Genomic DNA, 21,067 nt, shown 5'->3' on the forward strand with positions numbered 1-21,067 from the left:
GTCAGAAGGACTTGCAGGAGCAGTTTGGTCATGAAAAATAGAAGTAAAGATGAGCAATTTGCTCAAAAGAGATAAAGTAAGATTAGGCAAGGATGAGCATTCAACTTACAGGAGATAAAGTGAGGTTAAGCAAGTGATGAAAAACATATAAAGGGCCATGAAATGTACGGCCAGGCACACTGACTCACGCCTGCAATCCCAGCCTTTGGGAGGCTGAGGCGGGCAGATCACCTGAGGCCAGGAGTTCCAGACCAGCCTGGCCAACATGGTGAACCCTGTCTCTACTAAAAATACAAAAATTAGCCGGGCATGGTGGCCTGTGCCTGTAATCCTAGCTACCCAGGAAGCTGAGGCGGCAGAATCTCTTGAACCAGGAGGCGGAGGCACTACAGCCTGGGTGACAGAGTGAGACTCCATCTCAAAAAAAAAAAGTCCTTTTTAAAAACAAAAAGGCTATGAAATGTAATAAACCGAGGCTGATCTCACCTTGGAGAGGTCAGTCGGCTCTCCCCGTTTGGGACACCGGGAGCCTGGAACTGCACAGTACCATCCAGTAACAATCTAACACACACACACACACATGCATACATATGCACACACACATGCACTCACACCATGCACACACATGCACGTGTACACACACACACACACACGACCTGCCCTGGGGAAGACAGAAACAGAGAAGCTGAAAGACAAGGCTGTGAAGAGCATTCAGAGCCTAAAACATAAATACTGAGAGAAACTCCACAGACGGTGAAAGAGAGACAGTGAGAGGAGCCAGAACGCAAGTTGGGGAGATGAAGTCAGAGAGACAATGCAGAGGACAGGAGGCCGGGCGCTGGGGCTCACGCCTGTGATCAGCATTTTGGGAGGTCAGGGCAGGAGAATCACTTGAATCCAGAAGTTGAGACCAGCCTGGGCAACATAGTGAGACTTGGTGTCTACAAAACAAAAAATTAGCCGAGCATAGTGGCAGGTGCCTGTAGTCCCAGCTTCTCAGGAGGCTGAGGTGGAAGCGGGTAGATAACTAGAGGTCAGGAGTTTGAGACCAGCCTGGCCAATATGGCAAAACCCTGTCTCTACTAAAATCACAAAATTTAGCTGGGCATGGTGGTGCGTGCTGCCTGTACTCCCAGCTGCTCGGGAGGCCAAGACAGGAGAACTGCTTGAATGCGGAAGCAGAGGTTGCAGTGAGCCAAGATCCTCCACTGCACTCCAGCCTGGGCGACAGAGCAAGATTCTGTCTCCAGATAAATAGACACATTTTCACGCCTGCCTCCCAGATCGGTAGGAGAATCAGCGCTTGTGGTTCTAGGTACTAAGCCTCTGTTACATCAGCTTCAGGGAATCCTGGCTTCCCAGCACAGACCCCCAAGGGTGGGGATCGGAGCAGAGACTAAGGCTGCCCCCGCCACGTGCTCCCCGACCCAACCTGAGACCCAGAGTCTGAACTCCAGCCAACACCCTCCCAAAAACAAGGGGACCCAGCCTGTCCTCTGCCTCCCACAGACACCCCGGTCCCTCAATAAAACGCCTTGGGGGAGACTGCGCCCTCTTCTCCCGTCCTGCCTCACCCCTCCCCTCTCCCCACTCACTCTGCTGCTCAGGATTCTGAGCCCCATGATTTCAGGGGCGACTCCCTGGGAGCCAACCCCTCCTGCTGGTTGGAGACCTTGGCTCGCACCAGCCTTTCTGGGAGCCTCAGTTTCCCCTCCTAAGGCACCAGGCTGAGCAGAGGGAGGGAGGGAGGCACAGGTGTGTCTAGGGGTGGGCAGGCACGTGCAGCTCAGCTTCCCTCCCTCCTAGCCTCGGTCCCACGGCTCCAATTAAGGGTCCTCCATGCTCAATCGCTGTATTTGACTCACTGGCCGCCTCGTCTCCGGAGCGAGGCCTTTGTCCCCTTAATTGGCCATCTGCAGGCACGATTCCCTGCCTCCCGCCAACGCACGCCGGTCCCATATCCCAGGTCCAACTATGCGCTAATTGGGCACTTAGAGGGTCCCCAGAAAGTCCCCTCCCCTCCCTGCCTTCCTATATCAGCCCCCACCTGCCGGTCCCTCAGACTTCAGATTGGGCTCCCGGGAGGTCGGGACAGGGTTAGGGCGTCTCGGGGAAGCCTTGGCCCATTTCCCAGTGCCGCCTCCTTCCCAGCCCGGGGTGCCCTGCCTCCAGAGTCCCCTGCCCTCCCTGCTCACAGATTTGGGGGTGCTCTGGTCAGCAGTATTGTGGGGAGTTACTCCAGACCACCCGGGCCATGCACCCCGGGGTCCCCGAAGGCCCTGGGGTCTCTGAGCCCGGCCCCCGGGAGCTGTGTGCCTTCATCAGTGGGGCGGCTGCCCACATGCTGCGGGCCCTACAGCCCCGGCGCACCCGGCCCCCCAAGAGGCGGCCCAACCACAGAAGGTTTCTGCACAACCAGATCTGCAGGTGAGGGGGCCGTGGGGCGCGGGGAGGGGGTGTGGAGGGAGGTGGGCACAGGAGGGGGAAGACGGGCAGGAGCAGCCAGCACCCTTGGTTGGGGGAGACCAGGCACAGACAGAACGGAGAGGAGCAGCCCCCAGGGCTGGATGCCAGCAACAGTCAATGTGCATTTATTGAGTGCCAACTGTGTGCCAGCAAAGCATTTAAAGTTCCTCACCTTCGTGGAGGTTGTGTTTTCATGGGTGTGGCGGGCAGTCAGGAAAATCACCAAAATAAATAGCTAGAATGGTGTGAAATGACCACATAGGTGATCCTTGCAACCACGATGCTGGCCAGAGGCGGTGGCTCACGCCTGGAATTCCAGCACTGGGGAAGGCTGAGACAGGAGGGTCGCTTCAGTTCAGGCGTTAGAGCAGGCGTCCCCAAACTTTTTACAGAGGGGGCCAGTTCACTGTCCCTCAGACCGTTGGAGGGCCGCCACCTACTGTGCTCCTCTCACTGACCACCAGTGAAAGAGGTGCCCCTTCCTGAAGTGCGGGGGTGGCGGGGGGAGGGGGCGGATAAATGGCCTCAGGGGGCCGCATGTGGCCCGAGGGCCGTAGTTTGGGGACGCCTGCATTAGAGACTACCCTGCTCACACCTGTCTCTGCAGGCAGTTCTCCAAGATCGAGGCCGCCACCCAGCGCTTGGCCCTATCCATCCTGTCCCAGGAGGGACCTCCCCAGAGACCCTCGCTCCGAAAGCCGCCCCTGCCGCCTCCGTCCCCCTTCCTGGGAGTGGCCTGTGCTGTGGCCCCCCCTGAGGTTCCCCACACCAGCCCCAGCCTGAGTCTCGCCACCCTGGACACCTCTACCCTCGACCTCTTTGACAACATTTCGCTCACCCCAGAGTGTGCCTCAGTACCATGGGACCCCTCCTCTGGCCCTGATGCTCCCTTGCCAACCCTGGGTCTGGCCTATCATGACCTGGGCCAGCCAGGCCAGAGGCAGCTCCCACATTTCTGTGGCCTCCTGCCCCCTCCCCAGCAGGCCCTAGGGGAAGAGGCAGAGCAGGTGGCTCCCAACTGGGGATGGGGGGACTGGTGGGAGGTGCCTCATGCCTGGGATTCTCAGGGGATCCCTGAGGGCTGGGGGACCAGCTCCCCTTGAGGTCAATCACAACCCAGCCCAGAATCCAGGACAGGCTAGAGGCCCCTCCATGACAGCTCTCTAGCCCTCTCCGGGGGCCCCCAACCTGTCTACTCCCTTTCTGGTAGCCCCTGGGAAAATAAACCAAGCCCAGACCCCCCACCTCAGACAGCTGCCTCAGAGGTCTCCTCCTGGGCTCAGGGCCCCACCTCCGCCTCTTCTGGGGACCCTGTTCTTGCTCCCCACCTTCTCCCTTCCTTCTTCCCAGCCCCATCTTGGCATCCAGCCCTCACTTTCACCCGGCTCACCTCTGCCTAATGTCTGCTCTCCGCTCATTTATTCCCAAAGACGTATCGAGCGCCTAGTATGGGCCAGGCCCAGATCTAGGACTTGAGGATTCAGCAGTGAACGAGGCAAGTGGGACCCCTGCCTCAGGGAGCTCCCTTTCCTGTAGGCATATGTGTGTTTTGGCGGGAAACTGACAATGAAAGAGTATGTCCATGCATTTTTCGAAAAGCAAGATTCATTTCCAATTCAGATTGGAGTTAGTACTGCAAAGAAAATAAAATACAAGGCTGGGTGCGGCGGCTCACACCTAACCCCAGCACTTTGGGAGGCCAAGGCAGGCGGATCACTAGAGCCCAGGAGTTCAAGACCAGCATGGGCAACAGAGTGAGATCTCCGTCTTTACAAAAAATTTTTAAAAAATTAGTCGGGTGTTGTGGCGCATACTTGTGGTTTATTCCAAGACAGATGGGAAGTTCTCTCTTTCTCTCAACCACCATTTCCAAGGACAGAATCTAAATTATTCTAAACACCATTCGAGGGGGCTAGTGCTGCACAAATGGGGAAACTGAGGTAGCACAGAGAACAAAGGATGGGGGGGGGCATCAAATTCCTCACTTAATCGCTCCCTTAGCAGCCCCTTCCTGGAAAGTGCTTGGGTATCTTCGTAAGCCGCCGTTTCTTGACAGAAGGGCCAGGGTTCGAACCGCAGACCTGCCTCTACTCTATGTAGGGCCCCTCTGTCTCTCCCGGCCTCTTTGATCTGCTCAGTGCAATGCGGCCGGCCGAGACGCCCTCTCTCCGGCCGGGATCTGAGGCCTCGGAGACCACCGCGCGACTCCGCCCCGTTGGCCGCCATTCACGCCCTCTACGGTTCTCCATTGGCCGGACGCGCTGCTGCCCCACCCCCACAGCGTTGTAGCGAGCTAATCATTTTCTCGGGACTGATAGCGTTGGCGGCGCGGCCCCTCCCCTGGGGCGGGAGCAAAGCAGCGGCATATGCGGATTGGTTGAGAGGCGGGGGGGCGGGGAGAGGCAGTGGCACATGAGGATTGGCTGGAGCGGGGGGTGGGGGGAGGAGGTGGCGAGCATGATGAGTGTCAATTGGACGGCTCGGCCCTAAGTGGGCGGAACGCGGACGCTGCAGGGGGCGGGCCACGTGTCCAGCCCTAAAGAAACGGTGACCCGCCCCAGGAAGCCCGGGAGAGGCCTCAGCAGTGGCTGTCCGAGCGCCGAGGGGTGAGGGTGCCCCTGGCCTCACCTGCGGAGGGGCCGTTCCAGGCCCGAACCCGGCACCTTCCGGGTAAGTCTTCTCGCTGCTGGCGCTATTTGGAGACCGACCTTTCCGCCTAGCAGATGGGGAAACTGAGGCTCTGCCCGGGCGTCCGGGGCCAAGGTCACAGGACCAGAAAGAGGACTCCACCTGGCCCCGCCATAATTGGCTGGCCAGAGACTCAAACCGTCCCCCGAGTCGCGCCCGCCTCCTCTGTAACAGCCCTGCGGGGTGGGTAGGTTTAATCCCCATCTCTCCGACAGGGAAACTGAGGCTAAGACAGAGAGAAGCTTTCCCAGGGTCACAGAACCAGGAAGTCCGGGCTCCAAGCCTGGGTTTCCGAGACCTCGTGGTGAAGTAAACAGCCCTACCCCGCCCCCTGTGGCCGCCCACCTCCAGCAATGCCTCCTTTGGCCTTGGGGACCCTCCACCCAGGCTGAAATCTCTCGTCCTTCCCCATGACACGCCCAACTCTCTCCAGCCCAGACCTCTCCTCCACACTCTCTCTCTCACACACACTCACTCTCACCCCAATTTTTGACCTCCCCAAAACCAGTTTCCCTCCCCAGGATCCCCTATTAGTCTTCAGGTCATGCCCCTCGCCCAACCAGAAACTGGAGGCCTTCCTCCCCGACTTTCCCTGCAGCCCCACCTGTCCTTTCCTATCCCTCTTCCCTGTCCCACTGCACCCCAGCCCGACCTCCTCCTCTCTGGCCTTTGTCTCCAGGCCAGCTGCACCGGTGGGGCCATGAAGCCATCTTTGTATTTTGCATTTTGAAAACTTTTTATGTACTAATACCACATATACAGAAAATCATACAGTTTGCAAATACACAGCTCAAATAACTGTTTACAAAGGGAGCGCGCTGGTGTAAACGGTATCCAGGGCCAGGCGTAGTGGCTCAGTGTAATCCCAGCACTTTGAGAGGCTGAGGTGGGTGGATCACCTGAGATCAGGAGTTGGAGACCAGCCTTACCAACATGGAGAAACCCCATCTCTACTAAAAATACAAAATTAGCCGGGCGTGGTGCTGGGTGTCTGTAATCCCAGCTACACGGGAGGAGAATCACTTGAACTTGGGAGGCGGAGGTTGCAAGTCAGCCGAGATCATGCCATTGCACTCCAGCCTGGGCAACAAGAGCGAAACTTGGTCTCAAAAAAAAAAAAAAAAAAAAAAAAACAGTATTCAAAGAAAAAAAGTCAAACATGCATGCACCACATTCCAGGATCTCCCACCATCCCCGTTTCCATCACTGTGGTCCCTGGGCAACCACTGTCCTGCCTTTTGACACCATAGATCCGTTTTGTTGGGTTTGGGCTTTACATAAACCCTTGATTATCAATAGCATTGACTAGACAACCTGTTGCACATTGTCCAGAATTCAGAAGAAACAGAATAGGACCCCGTGAAAATCAAAGCTCCTACACTCTGTTCCCCAGCGCCTGGTTCAGCCACCTGTCTCCCGTTCCTTGCGTGTTTGCCAGAGATAGCAGATACAGATATATGCGACACAGACACATTTTCTCTCTTTTTTTTTTTTTTCTGGCACAAAAAGGAGCATTCCATACACACTGTTCTGCTTCTTTTTCACTTAACTTCTCTCAAACATGTTTTGGTATGGTTACTTAAAGAGCTTCCTCGTAATTTTTTCTGGCTGCAAGGAATACCGGAGTATAGTTACGCCATGACTTACATAACCAGTATCCTAATTGTGGACATCAGTACTTACTTCTGCACCTTTGCTCTGGGGAAGAGTCCTGCAATGAGTAACTTTATGTTGTTACTAAGTGCTTAGGAGCAGCTTTTGTGTTCAGAGGCTTTATGTATCCATCATCTTGAGAAATGTGTCTGCTCGGCTCTCCCTAGTTGTTGCAACGCACACTCCTGCCAGGCCAGAGGGAAGGTCCCGGGTGCTAGAGATGCCTGTCCTAGGCTTTCGGACATGTCGGCCCCCAGATTGCCCCTCCATGGCTTCCCACTGCCCTCAGCAGAGAGACTTCAGGGCCCTTGTGACCCACCTGTCAGCTCTTCAGCTTCTGGTTCCCTCAGAACCATCCTTTGGGGCCTGGGCGTCCCAGGTCCTGCCTGCTGCTCAGGGGAGGAAGAATTAGCACATAAGTGGGCATGAGAGGGTCACTCTAGGGGGCGGACATGGCAAGGGCTGTTGTAGAGGCAGAGGCGGATGTGGCTGGGCTGAGGCTGGAGGGGCTTCACAGCTCTGCAGGGAGAAAGGGGGCGTCTGCATCTTAGTCCTGAGGACAGAGAGAAGCCACAGGGAGTCAGGGGACAGTTGAGACTGGGTAGTAATAGTCTAGTAATAGTCAGTTTTGTGTTTTCTGAAAAGATCTTCTTTTTTTTTGAGACAGAGTCTCTATCATCCAGGCTGGAGTGCAGTGACACAATCTCAGCTCGCTGCAACCTCCGCCTCCCAGGTTCAAGTGATTCTCCTGCCTCAGTCTCCTGAGCAACTGGGATTACAGGCGCCTACCATCATACCTGGCTATTTTTTTTGTATTTTTAGTAGAGACGGGGGTTCCCCCATGTTGGCCAGGCTCGTCTCAAACTCCTGACCTCGTGATCCACCCACCTTGGCCTCCCAAAGTGCTGGGATTACCACCGCGCCCAGCCTTTAAAAGATCATTTTTCTGTCTTCAGTTCCTCTGGGAGAACATAGCAGCCCCTGCCAAGCTAGATCCGGCTCCCTCAAAATCCCAGCACTTACCACAGTTGTAATTATGTGATTAATTCACTGTGGTTTTGTTTCAGAGGGAGTTTCCATTCCATTTTATTTAATGAGATAAAATTTGCACAACGTAAAATTCACCATTTTAGCCATTTATTCATTTTTAAATTTGAGATACAGTACACATAGAAAACATTTGCTGTGGTAGATAGATTTTGTTCAAAGAATAATAGGCCAAGCACGGTGGCTCACGCGTATAATCCCAGCACTTTGGGAGGCTGAGGTGGGAGGATCGCTTGAGCCCAGGAATTTGAGGCCAGCCTGGGCAACATAGTAAGATCCTGTCTCTAAAAATTTAAAAATACAAAAATTAGCCAGGTGTGGTGGCATGCACCTGTAGCTCCTTGGGAGGCTGAGGTGGGATGATCACTTGAGCCCAGGAGGTGAAGGACGCAGTGAGCCATGATGCACCACTGCACTCCAACCTAGGTGACACTATGAGCCCTTGTCTGAAAAAAAAGAAAAAGAAAAATGATACAGCAGTTTGGGAGGCCAAAGCAGGGGCACTGCTTGAGGCCAGGAAGAGAGAGAGAAGGAAAGAAAATGAATACCAGTGTCCTCACTACCCAGCTTTGGAAAGCGCAGCTGCTTGAGCCTCCCTCGGCTTCCCGGATCACCTCCTGTCTTGCTTCCAGTGAGCCTGCAGGGTCTCCCATTTTGCTGGTGAATTAATGAATAAATGAGTGAGTACAAACGGTACACACAGACGGCGAGAGAGCTGCAGACAAAAGCCCAGCCCGAACGCCCAGTTGTGCAGCAAACTCGGGGACCCAGACACAAGCGTCCCAGGGACACAAGCCAAGGCGTGCTGATACAGAGCCCCTGCGGTGTGGACGCACTGACAGTGTAGACACTCTGACCGAGTGGAAGTCAGGTGTGCCCTGCATGGCTGCAGGACCTAGGGCAGGTGAACGGGCCCTCTGGGTCGAGGTTTCCTCCCCTGCAAGAGTCGCTGGCCAGGGGGCTTCAGCGGCCTGTCCTTTCTTTTTCTTTTTCTTTGTTTATTATGTGAAAATGCACTTAACATAAAACATACCCTTTCAGCCGTTTGGAAGTGCACAGTGGAGCGCCATTCATAGGGTCCTGATGTGCAGCCACCGAGCTCCTGAGCCTTTTCACCATCCCAAACGGAAACGCTGCACCCCTCAGCAGTCACCCTGAACTCCTCCTTGCCACAGCCCCTAGCAGCCACCCATCTGCTTTCTCTCTCTTTTTTTTTTTTTTTTTTTGAGACAGAGTCTTGCTCAGTCACCAGTGCAGTGGTGCGATCTTGGCTTACTGCAAGTTCGGCGTCCTGGGTTTTAAGCTGTTTTCCTGCCTCAGCCTCCAAAGTAGCTGGGATTATGGGCACACAGTACCATGCCTGGCTAATTTTTGTTTTTTTTAATAGAGATGAGGTTTCGCCATGTTGGCCAGGCTGGTCTTGAACTCCTGAGCTCGGGCGATCTGTCTGCCTCGGCCTCCCAAAGTGCTGGGATTACAGGCGTGAGCCATGGCGCTCAGCCCCATCTACCTTCTGCCTGCAGATTTGTCTGTTCTGGGCATCTCAGGTAAATGGGATTGCATACCCTGTGGCTTTTGTGTCGAGGTCTATCCATGCTGTGGCCTGTGCCAGGACTTCCTTCCTTTCTATGGCTGAAGAATATGGCCTCAGTTTCCTCTTGGGGCAGGGTGAGGATCAGGATGGACCCTTCATTCAGGACGCCTTGGGGAGTGGGCTGGCCAGATGCAGGAGGATGCCCAGCAGAGCCTCCATTTTGGGGTTGATGGTAACCGGGATCATGAAGCACTTGACAGGCCCAGTCCTCACCTAAGAGAAGGCAGGGGCGGGAGGGGAACACCCAGAGCCACGTGTGGACATGGCCCAGAAGGCTTCCCAAGAAGTCGCCTCCCTGCTGAACAGGACAGAAATAAGAAAGAAGCCCATTGCAGGCTGGGAGAGCAGCAGACGCAAAGCCCTGGAGGTCAGAAGGTTGGCATGGTGCCCCGGGTCCTGCAGGGCTCTGAGTGCAAGGACCCTGGATGCCAACCGAAAATACTGGGAGGAGCCCTCAGGCCTGACCCACTGCCCTCTGCCCACCCCCAGAAAATGGCAGCTGCCAGGCCCAGCCTAGGCCGAGTCCTCCCAGGATCCTCTATCCTGTTCCTCTGTGACATGCAGGAGAAATTTCGCCACAAAATCGCCTACTTCCCACAGATCGTCTCGGTGGCTGCCCGCATGCTCAGGGTATGACCTCAGGGACCCCACCCTCAGACCCGGCATCCAGTCTTGCCCTCCACCCTCAGACCCAGGATCCAGGCTCAGCCCTCCACCCTCAGACATAGGATCCACCCTAAGACCCAGCATCCACACTCAGCCCTCCACCCTCAGAGTTCAGGCCCAAATTCTCCTCCTTCAGACCCAGGAGTCCAGGCCCAGCTCTTCCTCCCTCAGACCCAGGAGTCCAGGCCCAGCCCCTCCTCCCTCAGACCCTGATCTTTCTTCCCCATCACTGGCACAGGTGGCCCGGCTGCTGGAGGTGCCAGTCATGCTGACGGAGCAGTACCCGCAAGGCCTGGGCCCCACAGTGCCCGAGCTGGGGGCTGAGGGCCTGCAGCCACTGAGCAAGACCTGCTTCAGCATGGTGCCCGCCCTGCGGCAGGAGCTGGACAGCCGGCCCCAGCTGCGATCTGTGCTGCTCTGCGGCATTGAGGCGCAGGCCTGCATCTTGGTGAGACGCTGACTGACCCCAGCGGTCCCTCCTTTTCACCTGGGACCCCCATCCTAAATAGGACCTCCTTCCCTGACCGGAAGCCTCGACTTCCCTGCAGGACCCCCCTGACGTGGGCCCATCCCATCTTGGATCCCCTCCTGACCAGCTCTGATCCGAGCCTCCCTCTTCCCCATTCTGGTCCCCTAATTCTGACTCAGCATCCCCACTTCCTTACCCAGCACCCCTGTTCTTACCCGGGGTTGACCCTGGCCTCTCTCTGCCCACAGAACACAAGCCTGGACCTGCTGGCCCGGGGACTGCAGGTGCATGTGGTGGTGGACGCCTGCTCCTCACGCAGGTGAGAGGGTTCCTCCCTGGGCGGGTGCACATGGGAGCCAGCAGGGGCTCCCAGGAAGGGCCACAGGTGGCATTCCTGCCAGGGTGCCAGTGCGTCTGGGTGTCTGGGCTGCGGCGTCCACACCGACCGTCCCTCCCTCTCTTCCACTCGCAGCCAGGTGGACCGGCTGGTGGCGCTGGCCCGCATGCGACAAAGTGGTGCCTTCCTCTCCACCAGCGAAGGCCTCATTCTGCAGCTTGTGGGTGATGCTGCCAACCCCCAGTTCAAGGAGGTAATGCCCCCGCCCCCGCAGCTGCCCCCACCTCCCCTGCATCTGGCAAAGGTCTTGTCTTCAGGCTCTCGGAATACATCCGGCACCAGCAGGGGGTGCCAGATCCTTGGAGGGGAGGCTGCTGGTCACTGTCACCGCCATAAATCCATGAAAGGCGCCGGCAGAGGGACCACAAGAACCACAGAGAAAGATAAACAGGGGAGGTGATCCCGAGGGTCGGGGCACAGAGGAGGGGTTGTACTGGATGGTCCAGGGGTGTCCTGGAGCAAGTGACTTTAGCATGAACTGAAGGAGGGAGGGGCCGGGCGGACACTAGGGAAGAACAGGTCAGCAGAGACCTGGTAGGTCGAAGCCCCTTGGCCCGCCATGCCCATCCCCAACTCCCCATCTCCTCTGCCTCTGCCCCATGAGGCCCGGGTGGCCCTCCTGCGGTTTCTCAGACTCCACACCCACCGCCAGAGTGACCGCCCTGCTACCGGGCTCAGCCAGGCACTGGGGCCCCTGCGTGAAGCCCTTAGCCCTCAGGATGCTGGAGCAGCCCCAGACTTGACATTCCCAGGCCATACCAGGTCTGCTCCTTGTCTTCCTTCTACTTCAGCTCTGTGGGAATTCACTGAGCACCCACTCCGTGCCAGCCAGTGTGGCGAGCCCTGATGTCCACATCAGTCCCTGTTCAGGGACATGCTGTGGCCTGCAGCTGGGCCAGGGCTTGCCGAGGGATGAGCGAGAGTGGCAGGGGTGGCCCAGAATTCCAGCCTGCAGGGGAAGGGGGCATCAGACATTCACAGTGTTCCCAGGGGAGGTGGGACTGCGCTTTCCTCGTCCAAGGAGCTGTAGCAGGCCGTGGTGAGCACCGGGAGGGAGGAGCCGGGCAGGGGGATTTCAGCCATAGGCAGCCATCAGGGTTTTGTGCAGGGGAGCTGGCCATATCCGATGGGCAGTTTATAAAAGTTCTTTATGTCACTGTGTGGTCAGTGGATTAGGGAGTCCGGTATAGAGGGGAGGAGGGAGGCCTGTCAGTAAGGAGGTTAATTTGGGCATCCAGGCAAGCGGTGAGGAGGGCTTGACCAGGGTGGAGGCAGTGGGGATACAGGCTTTTTCGTTGTTTTCTTTATTATTATTATTATTATTATTTTTTTTTTTTTTTGAGACTGAGTTTCGCTCTTGTTACCCAGGCTGGAGTGCAATGGCGCGATCTCTGCTCACCGCAACCTCCGCCTCCTGGGTTCAGGCAATTCTCCTGCCTCAGCCTCCTGAGTAGCTGGGATTACAGGCACGCACCACCATGCCCAGCTAACTTTTTGTATTTTTAGTAGAGACGGGGTTTCACCATGTTGACCAGGATGGTCTCGATCTCTTGACCTCGTGATCCACCCGCCTCGGCCTCCCAAAGTGCTGGGATTACAGGCTTGAGCCACCGCGCCTGGCCATTATTATTATTTTTGAGACTGACTCTTGCTCCAACACCAGGCTAGAGTGCAGTGGCACAATCTCAGCTCACTGCAACCTCTGCCTCCCAGGTTCAGGCAGTTCTCCTGCCTCAGCCTCCCAAGTAGCTGGGATTACAGGCACATGCTACCATGCCCAGCTAATTTTTGTATTTTTTAGTAGAGACGGGGTTTCACCATTTTGGTCAGGCTGGTCTCCAACTACTGACCTTGTGATTTGCCCGCCTCAGCCTTCCAAAGTGCTAGGATTACAGACGTGGACCATCTTTATTATTGTATTTAATTTCTGGAGATAAACTTGCTGAGACTTGTTGTTGGGTGAACGCGGTTGGTTGCTCATGTCTATTTAAGAGGCGGTTGGATAGATGAGTCTGGGGTTCAGGGGCAAAGTCCAGGTTGGATTTGGGAGTTGAGGGCCCAGAAGAGGGATGGGAGAGATGAGGTTATTTAAGAGAAGAAGGTGTAGATCAGAAGCCCCAGCACAGAGCTGTCCACCCTAAGTGGTCCAAGCCAGCAAAGCAGACCAAGATGGCAGGCAGTCAGGAGCTCAACCAGACGTGTGTAATGAAAGGGAGGCCGCAGGAAAAGTCTTGAGAAGAGGGAGCGTTGTCTTGGGCAGCTGCTGCCCAGAAGGTCCGGGAAAAGAAGACGGAGAGGTGTCCCTCAGACTTGTCACCCACGGAGATCAGGACCCTTCACTCGTCCTGACCCATAGCCCCCGCCCCTATAGATCCAGAAGCTCATCAAGGAGCCCGCCCCAGACAGCGGACTGCTGGGCTTCTTCCAAGGCCAGAACCCTCTCCTCCACTGAACTCCATCCCTGCCTTGAGGGAAGACCACCCTCCTGACTCCCGGACCTCAGTGGAAGCGCTTTCCCCCATCCCTGGATCCCTAGAGTGGTGCGGTCCACCAGGAGTGCCGCCCCCTTGGGAGACGGGGGCAGGGTGCTGGCTTTCTATTGGACAGCCGCTCCCGGAAATGCAAATGAGACTCCTGGGAGCTGGGCGGGAATTGGCTGAGCCGAGATGGAGGCGGGGCTCGGCCCCGGGCCACTTCACGGGGCGGGAAGGGGAGGGGAAGGAGAGTCTCAGGCTGTGGGACTCGGACTCGCAGAATAAACACTTATGTGGCTGTGGACCAAACCATTCTGGGGTTGGGGGGGATCCCGGGGGCGACTGGGGGCTGCAGGAGGGAGAAAGCGGGGTCCCCAGCAGGTGGGGAGGGGGAGGTGCCTCTTCTCGGCTCGAAGCCGGCGCGAGGCAAAGGCGAGGGCTGGCGGCTGACACATCTGCACGGACGCGGCGCATCTGCTCGGAGGAGAACCGCGGCCGGGGTCGCCCCCCGTCGGCGCGCGCCTAGCCAGGCTGCCGGCAGACACGCGCTCCGCCACCGCCCCCGGCCGCCCCCCACGCCGCCGCCCCCGGCTCCCCAAGGGTCCCGCATCCGGAAAGCGAGGTGAGCGAGACCGCACCCCGGTGCGGGGGTAAACTGAGGCACGGGGACGTGGAGACGGGGAAGAAGGAAGAGACAAGCATGCGGATGGGTGGATGGATGGACGGATGGATGGAAGGGAGGAAGGGCTGATGGCCCAGCCTTGTGGTCCCTGCTCCCCAGACGCAGGAGTTCTGGAACCCACATGGGGGCTCCCAGAATTCTGCAGATCTGGGAGTTGGAACTCTGCAGCCCCCCCAGGGAGGGCCCCCCCTCCAGATATGCAACCTTGCCTCTTCCCCAATCTTGGAGACCTGAGAGGCCACCCCTGAGTCCTCAGGGACACTGGCGTCAGAGCTGTCAGCCAGCCCGCCCCGCGTTGGGCCATCGGAGACCCATCGCCGACCCCGGGAGCCCAGACCCCTCGCAGGAGGTCCGGCCCCGGGCTCCCAGCGTCGGAGCGCCCAGCACCCCTCTCCCCAGGGACGTAGGAGGGGCCCATGGGACCGGGCGGCGGCGCCCCTGGCCCCCGCCTTCCGGATCCAGGTGTCCCCCCTCCTCACCCCGCAGCCCGAAGCCTCGCGTCTCGGAGGCCCCGCGCGCGTCGCCATGGCAACGGGAGTCTATTTTGCGCTGGGAACACACAGCTCCCGCCGCAGCGCCCCCCCACCCCACCACCCCGGGCCTCAATGGGAGTGGGGGACCCGGGAGGGGGCTCGGGAGTCCGGGTCGGGGGTGAGTGGAGACACAGACACTCAGATAGAGATCCGACGACAGCAAGCCCGGGGCAGAGACAGAGCCATGGAGCCAGGGAGGAGAGACGAGCGGGCTGTGGAGACAGAGGGGAGACGGAGACCGGGCGGGGGAAGGAGGGAAATGGAGGCGCGCAGGGAACTGAGGCTCGGAGAGGGGGACAGCCCGAGGCAGGGGCGCCGGGACCGAGAGACGCGGAGAGGGACGCCGAGGCGCAGGAGACCCGCTGCTAGAGACGCGGGCTGAGACCCCCGTAGAGACAGAGACGGCCGGGGGAGGCGGGGGTCCTGGAGGAGGCGTGGACTGGGCGCCCCGGAACGCGGAGATGCGAACCCAGACACAGGCGCGCGGGCCGGCGGCGCAGGGATCTGGACCGGGGCGCCGGCACCGGCCGCCGCCTGGCTGCGGGTCTGGAGAGGGTCCTCCTCCCTCGCTCGGTCCCTGCCTTCCCCGCGGCCCGCGAGGCAAGGCGCCCCCGCGCAGCCCCGCAGGGTCTCCCCGCCCCGCCGCCCCCGGCACCGGGAACTGGGGTCCCTGCGCCCTCCAGCAGGAAGTCGCCCCTTCGCTCTGGGCTTTTCTCACCCGCCCGGGCCCGCCTCCTCTCGAACACATCCCTACCCAAAACCGACCTGTCAACCCCAAAGGATCCCCACCGTTCCCACTTAGACCCCGCGCCCGTTCGGCCCAGCCCCCACCTCTCTCCATACCCGCTCAGCCCCGCAGCCCCTGCCCACCCGCTGAGGACCCCACTCCAGCCCAACTCCTAGATCCCAGAGGCGCCTACTCTCTCGGCTCTCTCTCCTCTCAGGGTCTCTGAACGGCACTTCTCTAGGACTCTGCGTCCCCTCTGAGCACTTGTCCCCCACCCCCCACCCGTGTCTGTCCCTCTCTCTCTCTCTGGGTCTCTGTCCCCCCCTCTCTCTGGGTCTCTGCCCCCCTCTCTCTGGGTCTCTGCCCCCTCTCTCTCTGGGTCTCTGTCCCTCCTTTCTCTGGGTCTCTGTCCCCTCTCTCTGGGTCTCTATCCCCCTCTCTCTGGATCTCTGTCCCCCTGTCTCTGGGTCTCTGCCCCTCCTCTCTCTCTGGGTCTCTGCCCCTCCTCTCTCTCTGGGTCTCTATCCCCCTGTCTCTCTGGGTCTCTGTCCCCCTGTCTCTCTGGGTCTCTGTCCCTCTGTCTCTGGGTCTCTATCCCCCTCTCTCTGGGTCTCTATCCCCCTCTCTCTGGATCTCTGTCCCCCTCTCTCTCTGGGTCTCTGTCCCCCTCTCTGGGTCTCTTGTCCCCATCTCTGTCTGGGTCTCTGTCCCCCTCTCTCTGGATCTCTGTCCCCCTCTCTCTCTGGGTCTCTGTCCCCTCTCTCTGGGTCTCTATCCCCCTGTCTCTCTGGATCTCTGTCCCCCTCTCTCTCTGGATCTCTGTCCCCCTCTCTGGGTCTCTGTCCCCATCTCTCTCTGGGTCTCTGTCTCCCTGTCTCTGGGTCTCTGTCCCCCTCTCTCTGGGTCTCTGTCCCCCTCTCTCTGGGTCTCTGTCCCCCTCTCTCTGGGTCTCTATACCCCTCTCTCTCTGGATCTCTGTCCCCCTCTCTGGGTCTCTGTCCCCTTCTCTCTGTGTCTCTGTCCCTCTCTCTCTCTGGGTCTCTGTCCCCCTCTCTCTCTGGGTCTCTCTCTCCCTGTCTCTGGGTCTCTCTTCCCCCCTCTCTCTGGGTCTCTGTCCCCTCTCTCTGTGTCTCTGTCCCCCTCTCTCTCTCTGGGTCTCTGTCTCCCTGTCTCTGGGTCTGTGTCCCCCTCTCTCTGGGTCTCCGTCTCCCTGCCTCTCTGGGTCTCTGTCCCTCCTTCTCTCTCAAACACACACAATCTGCCCTGTCTCTGGCTCTCTGTCCCCCTCTCCCGGGTCCTCTGTTTCCCCTTCAGTATCTGTGTCCCTTTCTCTGAGCTTCTGGGCGCTCTGGCCCCCAGCCCCCAGCCTGGAGGTTTGGGAGGAAGCACAGCAGGTGGTGTGTGCCACAGAGCTGGGCAGGGGGCTGGTGGGGGTGGGAGAGCAGCTCCCAGAACCCAGGAACCCCTTCCAGTCTGGCTCTCTGACGTGTGTCCCCATAGGTGTGTCTGTCAGGTCCTGAGCTGGGGTGCAGCGGGGTCCCGGCCCCTCCCCCTCAGCTGTGGAGGAGGAAAGTGCCTTTGTGTGCGTGAGATCCGAGGTGGGGGCGGGTGTGGGGTGGCAGTGTCACATGGCTGCTTCCAGACTCTCCACCGCTGTGAGGGTGTGTTTGCACACGTGTGTGCACCCCCAAGGCTGCCTGGCCGGGAGCTGCAATGTGTGTGGTCTCGGGCCCTCGTGGAGCCGAGTGGGACAGGTCCCTGGCCCTGTCCCAGAGCTGTCGGCGGTCCAGTGTGTGGGGCGGAAATGTGCAGAAGTCTACATGGAGTGGAGCGTATGTGTCCGTGTGCCTCCAGGTCCTCGAGTGTCGTGTCTGGGACTGTCCAGGTGCCCCGGGCTCTGTGTCAGTGTGTTCTGAAGGGTGTCTCTGCACAGCTTTGTGGGAGGTCAGGGGAGTATTCGTCCCGTGTCTGGATGGAGCCACTGTCTGCAGCTGCAAGTCCTCTCCACCCACCTGTCGGGGCTGCCCTGATGGGGAGGGATAGAGAAGCTGTGTGTGTGGTGTGTGTGTGGTGTAGGGTATGTGTGCGTGTTTATGGTATGTGGTGTGTGCATGTGTGGTATGTGTGGGGGGGGTGGTGTGTGCATGGAAAGTGTGTGGAGTGTGGGGTACATGTATGTGGTGTGTGCATTGTGTGTGTATGGTGTGTGTGGGGGGGTGTGCCTATGGTGTGTGCATGTTGTGTGTGTAGTATGTATGGTGTGTGTTTTGTGTGTGTGGTTTGTGCTGTGTGTGGGTGTGCATGATCTGTGTATGGGTATGTGTGTGATCTGCGTGTGTTGTGTATGTGATGTGTGTGGTGTGTGTGTTGCTGTGTGGGGTATGTGTTGTATGGTGTGTGGTGTGTGTAATGTGTGTGGTGCGGGGGGCGTGTGGAGGGTGTGTCTATGGTGTGGGGTATGTGTGTGGCATGTGTGTGTTGTGTGTGCAGGGTGTGGTCTGTGCGTGTGGTGTGTGTGGTATGTGCTGTGTGTGGGGGTGTGTGTGTGTGTATGTGTGTGATCTGTTTGTGTTGTGTGTGTGATCTGAGTGTGGTGTGTGTGTTGCATGTGGTGTGTATGTGGGGTGTATGGTGTGTGTTGTGTGTTGTGTGTGTGGTGTGGGGATGTGTGTCTATGGTGTGGGGGTATGTGTGTGGGGAGTGTGTGCTGTGTGGGAGGTATGTGTGTGGCATGTGTGTGTTCTGTGTGCAGGGTGTGGTCTGTGTGTGTGTTGTGTGGGTGTGTGTGATCTGTGTGTGTTGTGTGTGTGATCTGTGTGTGTTGTGTGTGTGATCTGTGTGTGATGTGGGTTTCGTGTGTTGTGTGTGGGGTGTGTATACACATGCACACACCACACACACAGCTGTGTCTGTGGTGCGTGTTGTTTGTGGTATGTATGTGTGGTGTGTGGTGTGTGGTGTGTGTGATGTGTGGTGTTTGTGTGGTGTGTGTATGTGTGGTCTGTGTATGTGGTATGGGGTGTGTGTGTTGTGTGGTGTGTGTATGTGTGGTCTGTGTATGTGCAATGTGTGTGTGGGGTGTGTGAGGGGGCGTGGGGCGTGGGTGGTGTCTGTGGTGTATGCATGTGGATGTATGGTCTGTGGATGTGGAGTGTGTGTGTGGTGTGTGTGGCATGTATGTGTGGTGTTTGTGTGGCCTCTGTGTGTGGTGTATCTGGGTGTATCACTGAGTTTGAGGGGAGGTGCATGCTGCTTCCGCTCTCCCTCCCTGTCCCCTCCGAGTTGTCAATGGCCTGGAGCTGTGTCTCCCTGGGTGTGTGCACCACGTGCGTGCGGTTGGAGGAGCCAGTGGGATCTTAGCAGAGGCAGAGATAGTGTCCATGGAGCCGGCGGAGGCTTGGCACAGAATGGGGACTGAGCAGAACTGCCAGCCCATACAGCAGCCTCTGTGCAGATGAGACAAAGGCACCCCCCACCTAGTCCAATCAGCTCTCCCAGGTCTGCGGTTTGGCAGGCAGATGGCACCCTCGTGTGCATTTGAAAAGGGCACTCCTTACCCCAGATGGATGCAGCCCCACTGGCACACGCCTTGAGGAGGAGAGCCCAGCAGGATTTCAGCCTCTCAGCCAGACCCCCTTGTGCGGTACACAACCCGCCCAACCCTCCATGGCAGCCCTCAGTGAATGAAAGAATCCACCGAGCTGCATGCATGTGCCACTTCTGGAAGGGACGTCGCTCATTGTGGGAACAAAGGCACCCATGCTCTGCAGGTCACAGTGCTCAAAGACCTGAGTTCCAAGCCCAGCCCCAACTATTTGGGCACCTTGGGACTCAGGCAAATGATGGGACCTCTTGGAAACTCAGTGTCCTCATCTGAAATGAGTGTGTCAATACACATATATGCGGCCAGCAGAGAATTGGGAGCATGTCTGGGACTAGGCTGCTGAAATGACATGCGAGGGACACCTTGAAGGCAGGCCAGACCAGGATTGGTGGGAAGGAAGGGGCTCCCAGATGAAGGGAACAGCAGGTGCACAGGCAGGAAGGCCGGAGCGTCTTGAGCATGAACTTGGAAGGTATGAAGAGAAAAGGAACGGGTGAGAAGCGGAGCTGCTGGCGGAACTGGAGTTTTGTTCCAGCTGCGACAGGGAACCGGAGTGTCGACAGGGGAGTGGTTGATACCCTCCAACCTGTTTCCTTTTTGTTTTTTTAAGATGGAGTCTCACTTTGTTGCCAGGCTGGAATGCAGTGACGTGATCTCGGCTCACTGCGACTTCTGCCTCCCAGATTCAAGAGACCCTCCTGCCTCAGCCTCCCAACTAGCTGGAATGACAGGCACCCACCACCATGCCCAGCTAGTTTTTGTATTTTTAGTAGAGATGGGGTTTCACCATGTTGGCCGGGCTGGTTGCAAACTCCTGACCTCAAGTGATCCACCTGCCTCAGCCTCCCAAAGTGCTGGGATTACAGGCGTGAGCCACTGCACAGTCCCTGTTTCCTTTATCACTGTTTCAGTGGCATTAGCACATTCATGAGGTTGTGCAGCCATCGCCACTATCTAGATCCAGGGCATCTTCCTGGAACAGGAAAGCCTGGCACCAATTAGCGGTCACTCCCCATCCCCCTGTCCCCAGGTCTGCGCAATTATTAATCGGCTTTCTGTGTCTATGGATTTGACTGTTGTTTCATTTCATATTAGTGAAATTATACGCTACACGAGCTTTGTGGCTGGCCTTTTCCACTGAACGTCATGTCTTCAAGGTTTGTGCACGTCGTGGCTTGTATCTCAGTCCTTCTCCCTTTTCATGGTTGAGTAATATTCCACTGCATGGGTAGGCCAAAGTCGGTTTGTATATTCCTCCACTGTTGTGTGCTCGCATTGCCTCCAGTGTTTGGCTGTCGTGCAAGGTGCTGCTATGAACATTCAAAGTTAAGTTTTGCGTGGACATGTGTTTTGAACTCCTTAGGATAGGCTCTGTGGAGTGGAAGTGCATGGTAATTCTGGTTAACTTTTTAAGGAACTGCCAAACTCTCTTCCACAGTGTGGGCCAAGCCACTTCTAAGACTCCCATTAAACACCCAAGTGGAAGTGTCCAGGGGGCAGTGGGGTATTCTAGCACAGAGTCAGGGGAGGGTCCAAGCTGGAGCTGAAAAGGAAAGTTGAGGCCCCGCAAGGGAAGGGGATGGAGCTAACTGGGGCTCCGGGAGGCTCACCTTCGAACCCCTGACCATCCCCACCACCAGCAATGTTGTTGACAGTGGTGTGGTCTCTAGACACACAGACGATGGGGAAGAGACATGTAAAAGGAAATGGCACCAACCGATATTTATTGACTCAATCCCATCCAGCTTCCCCCCATCCCTTTATGCTGCTCTCATTTTTCATGGCTTCATCATTCCTTCGTATTTCTTCACGATGGGCGTCATCATCCCTCTAGGTCCCATTCATTTGTGTCCATCTGCTGACTGTATCCCCTTACTAGCCCGTAAACCCCATAGAGGCAGGAACCCTGTGGGTTTATTCACTGCTGCATCCTCAGGCCAGGGAGGCTGCTCAGGAGACATTTATCGAATGAAGATTTGCAGAACGAATGCACGTCCGCACACCCTGCAGGCTCCTGGGAAGCTCCGTGGCAGCCTCTCTGCTGCGCTCTCAGGGCAGGGCTGTTAA

At 57.5% G+C, this 21,067-nt stretch overlaps 3 protein-coding genes across 4 annotated transcripts in view; all 3 read left to right on the forward strand.

The window, feature by feature from the left end:
• Positions 1-2,060: 2,060 nt before the first annotated feature.
• On the forward strand, positions 2,061-4,053 carry C14H19orf85 (chromosome 14 C19orf85 homolog). Its single transcript, XM_039466156.2, has 2 exons — positions 2,061-2,427; positions 3,074-4,053. The coding sequence occupies exons 1-2, from the start codon at positions 2,255-2,257 to the stop codon at positions 3,567-3,569; spliced, it is 669 nt and encodes a 222-aa protein (XP_039322090.1). The 5' UTR covers positions 2,061-2,254; the 3' UTR covers positions 3,570-4,053.
• A 939-nt stretch (positions 4,054-4,992) lies between these two features.
• On the forward strand, positions 4,993-13,763 carry ISOC2 (isochorismatase domain containing 2). Its single transcript, XM_003944684.4, has 6 exons — positions 4,993-5,136; positions 9,938-10,078; positions 10,353-10,562; positions 10,832-10,902; positions 11,056-11,173; positions 13,352-13,763. The coding sequence occupies exons 2-6, from the start codon at positions 9,941-9,943 to the stop codon at positions 13,430-13,432; spliced, it is 618 nt and encodes a 205-aa protein (XP_003944733.1). The 5' UTR covers positions 4,993-5,136; positions 9,938-9,940; the 3' UTR covers positions 13,433-13,763.
• A 61-nt stretch (positions 13,764-13,824) lies between these two features.
• Positions 13,825-21,067, forward strand: part of SHISA7 (shisa family member 7) — an 18,095-nt gene continuing 10,852 nt past the window's right edge. For both annotated transcript variants that reach the window (XM_074385903.1, XM_039466153.2), the window contains exon 1: positions 13,825-14,076. The gene's annotated coding sequence lies outside the window, so the exon portion shown is untranslated. The remainder of the gene's footprint in view (positions 14,077-21,067) is intronic.

Source organism: Saimiri boliviensis, chromosome 14, assembly GCF_048565385.1.
Source record: "Saimiri boliviensis isolate mSaiBol1 chromosome 14, mSaiBol1.pri, whole genome shotgun sequence".
NCBI classification, from domain to species: Eukaryota; Metazoa; Chordata; class Mammalia; order Primates; family Cebidae; genus Saimiri; species Saimiri boliviensis.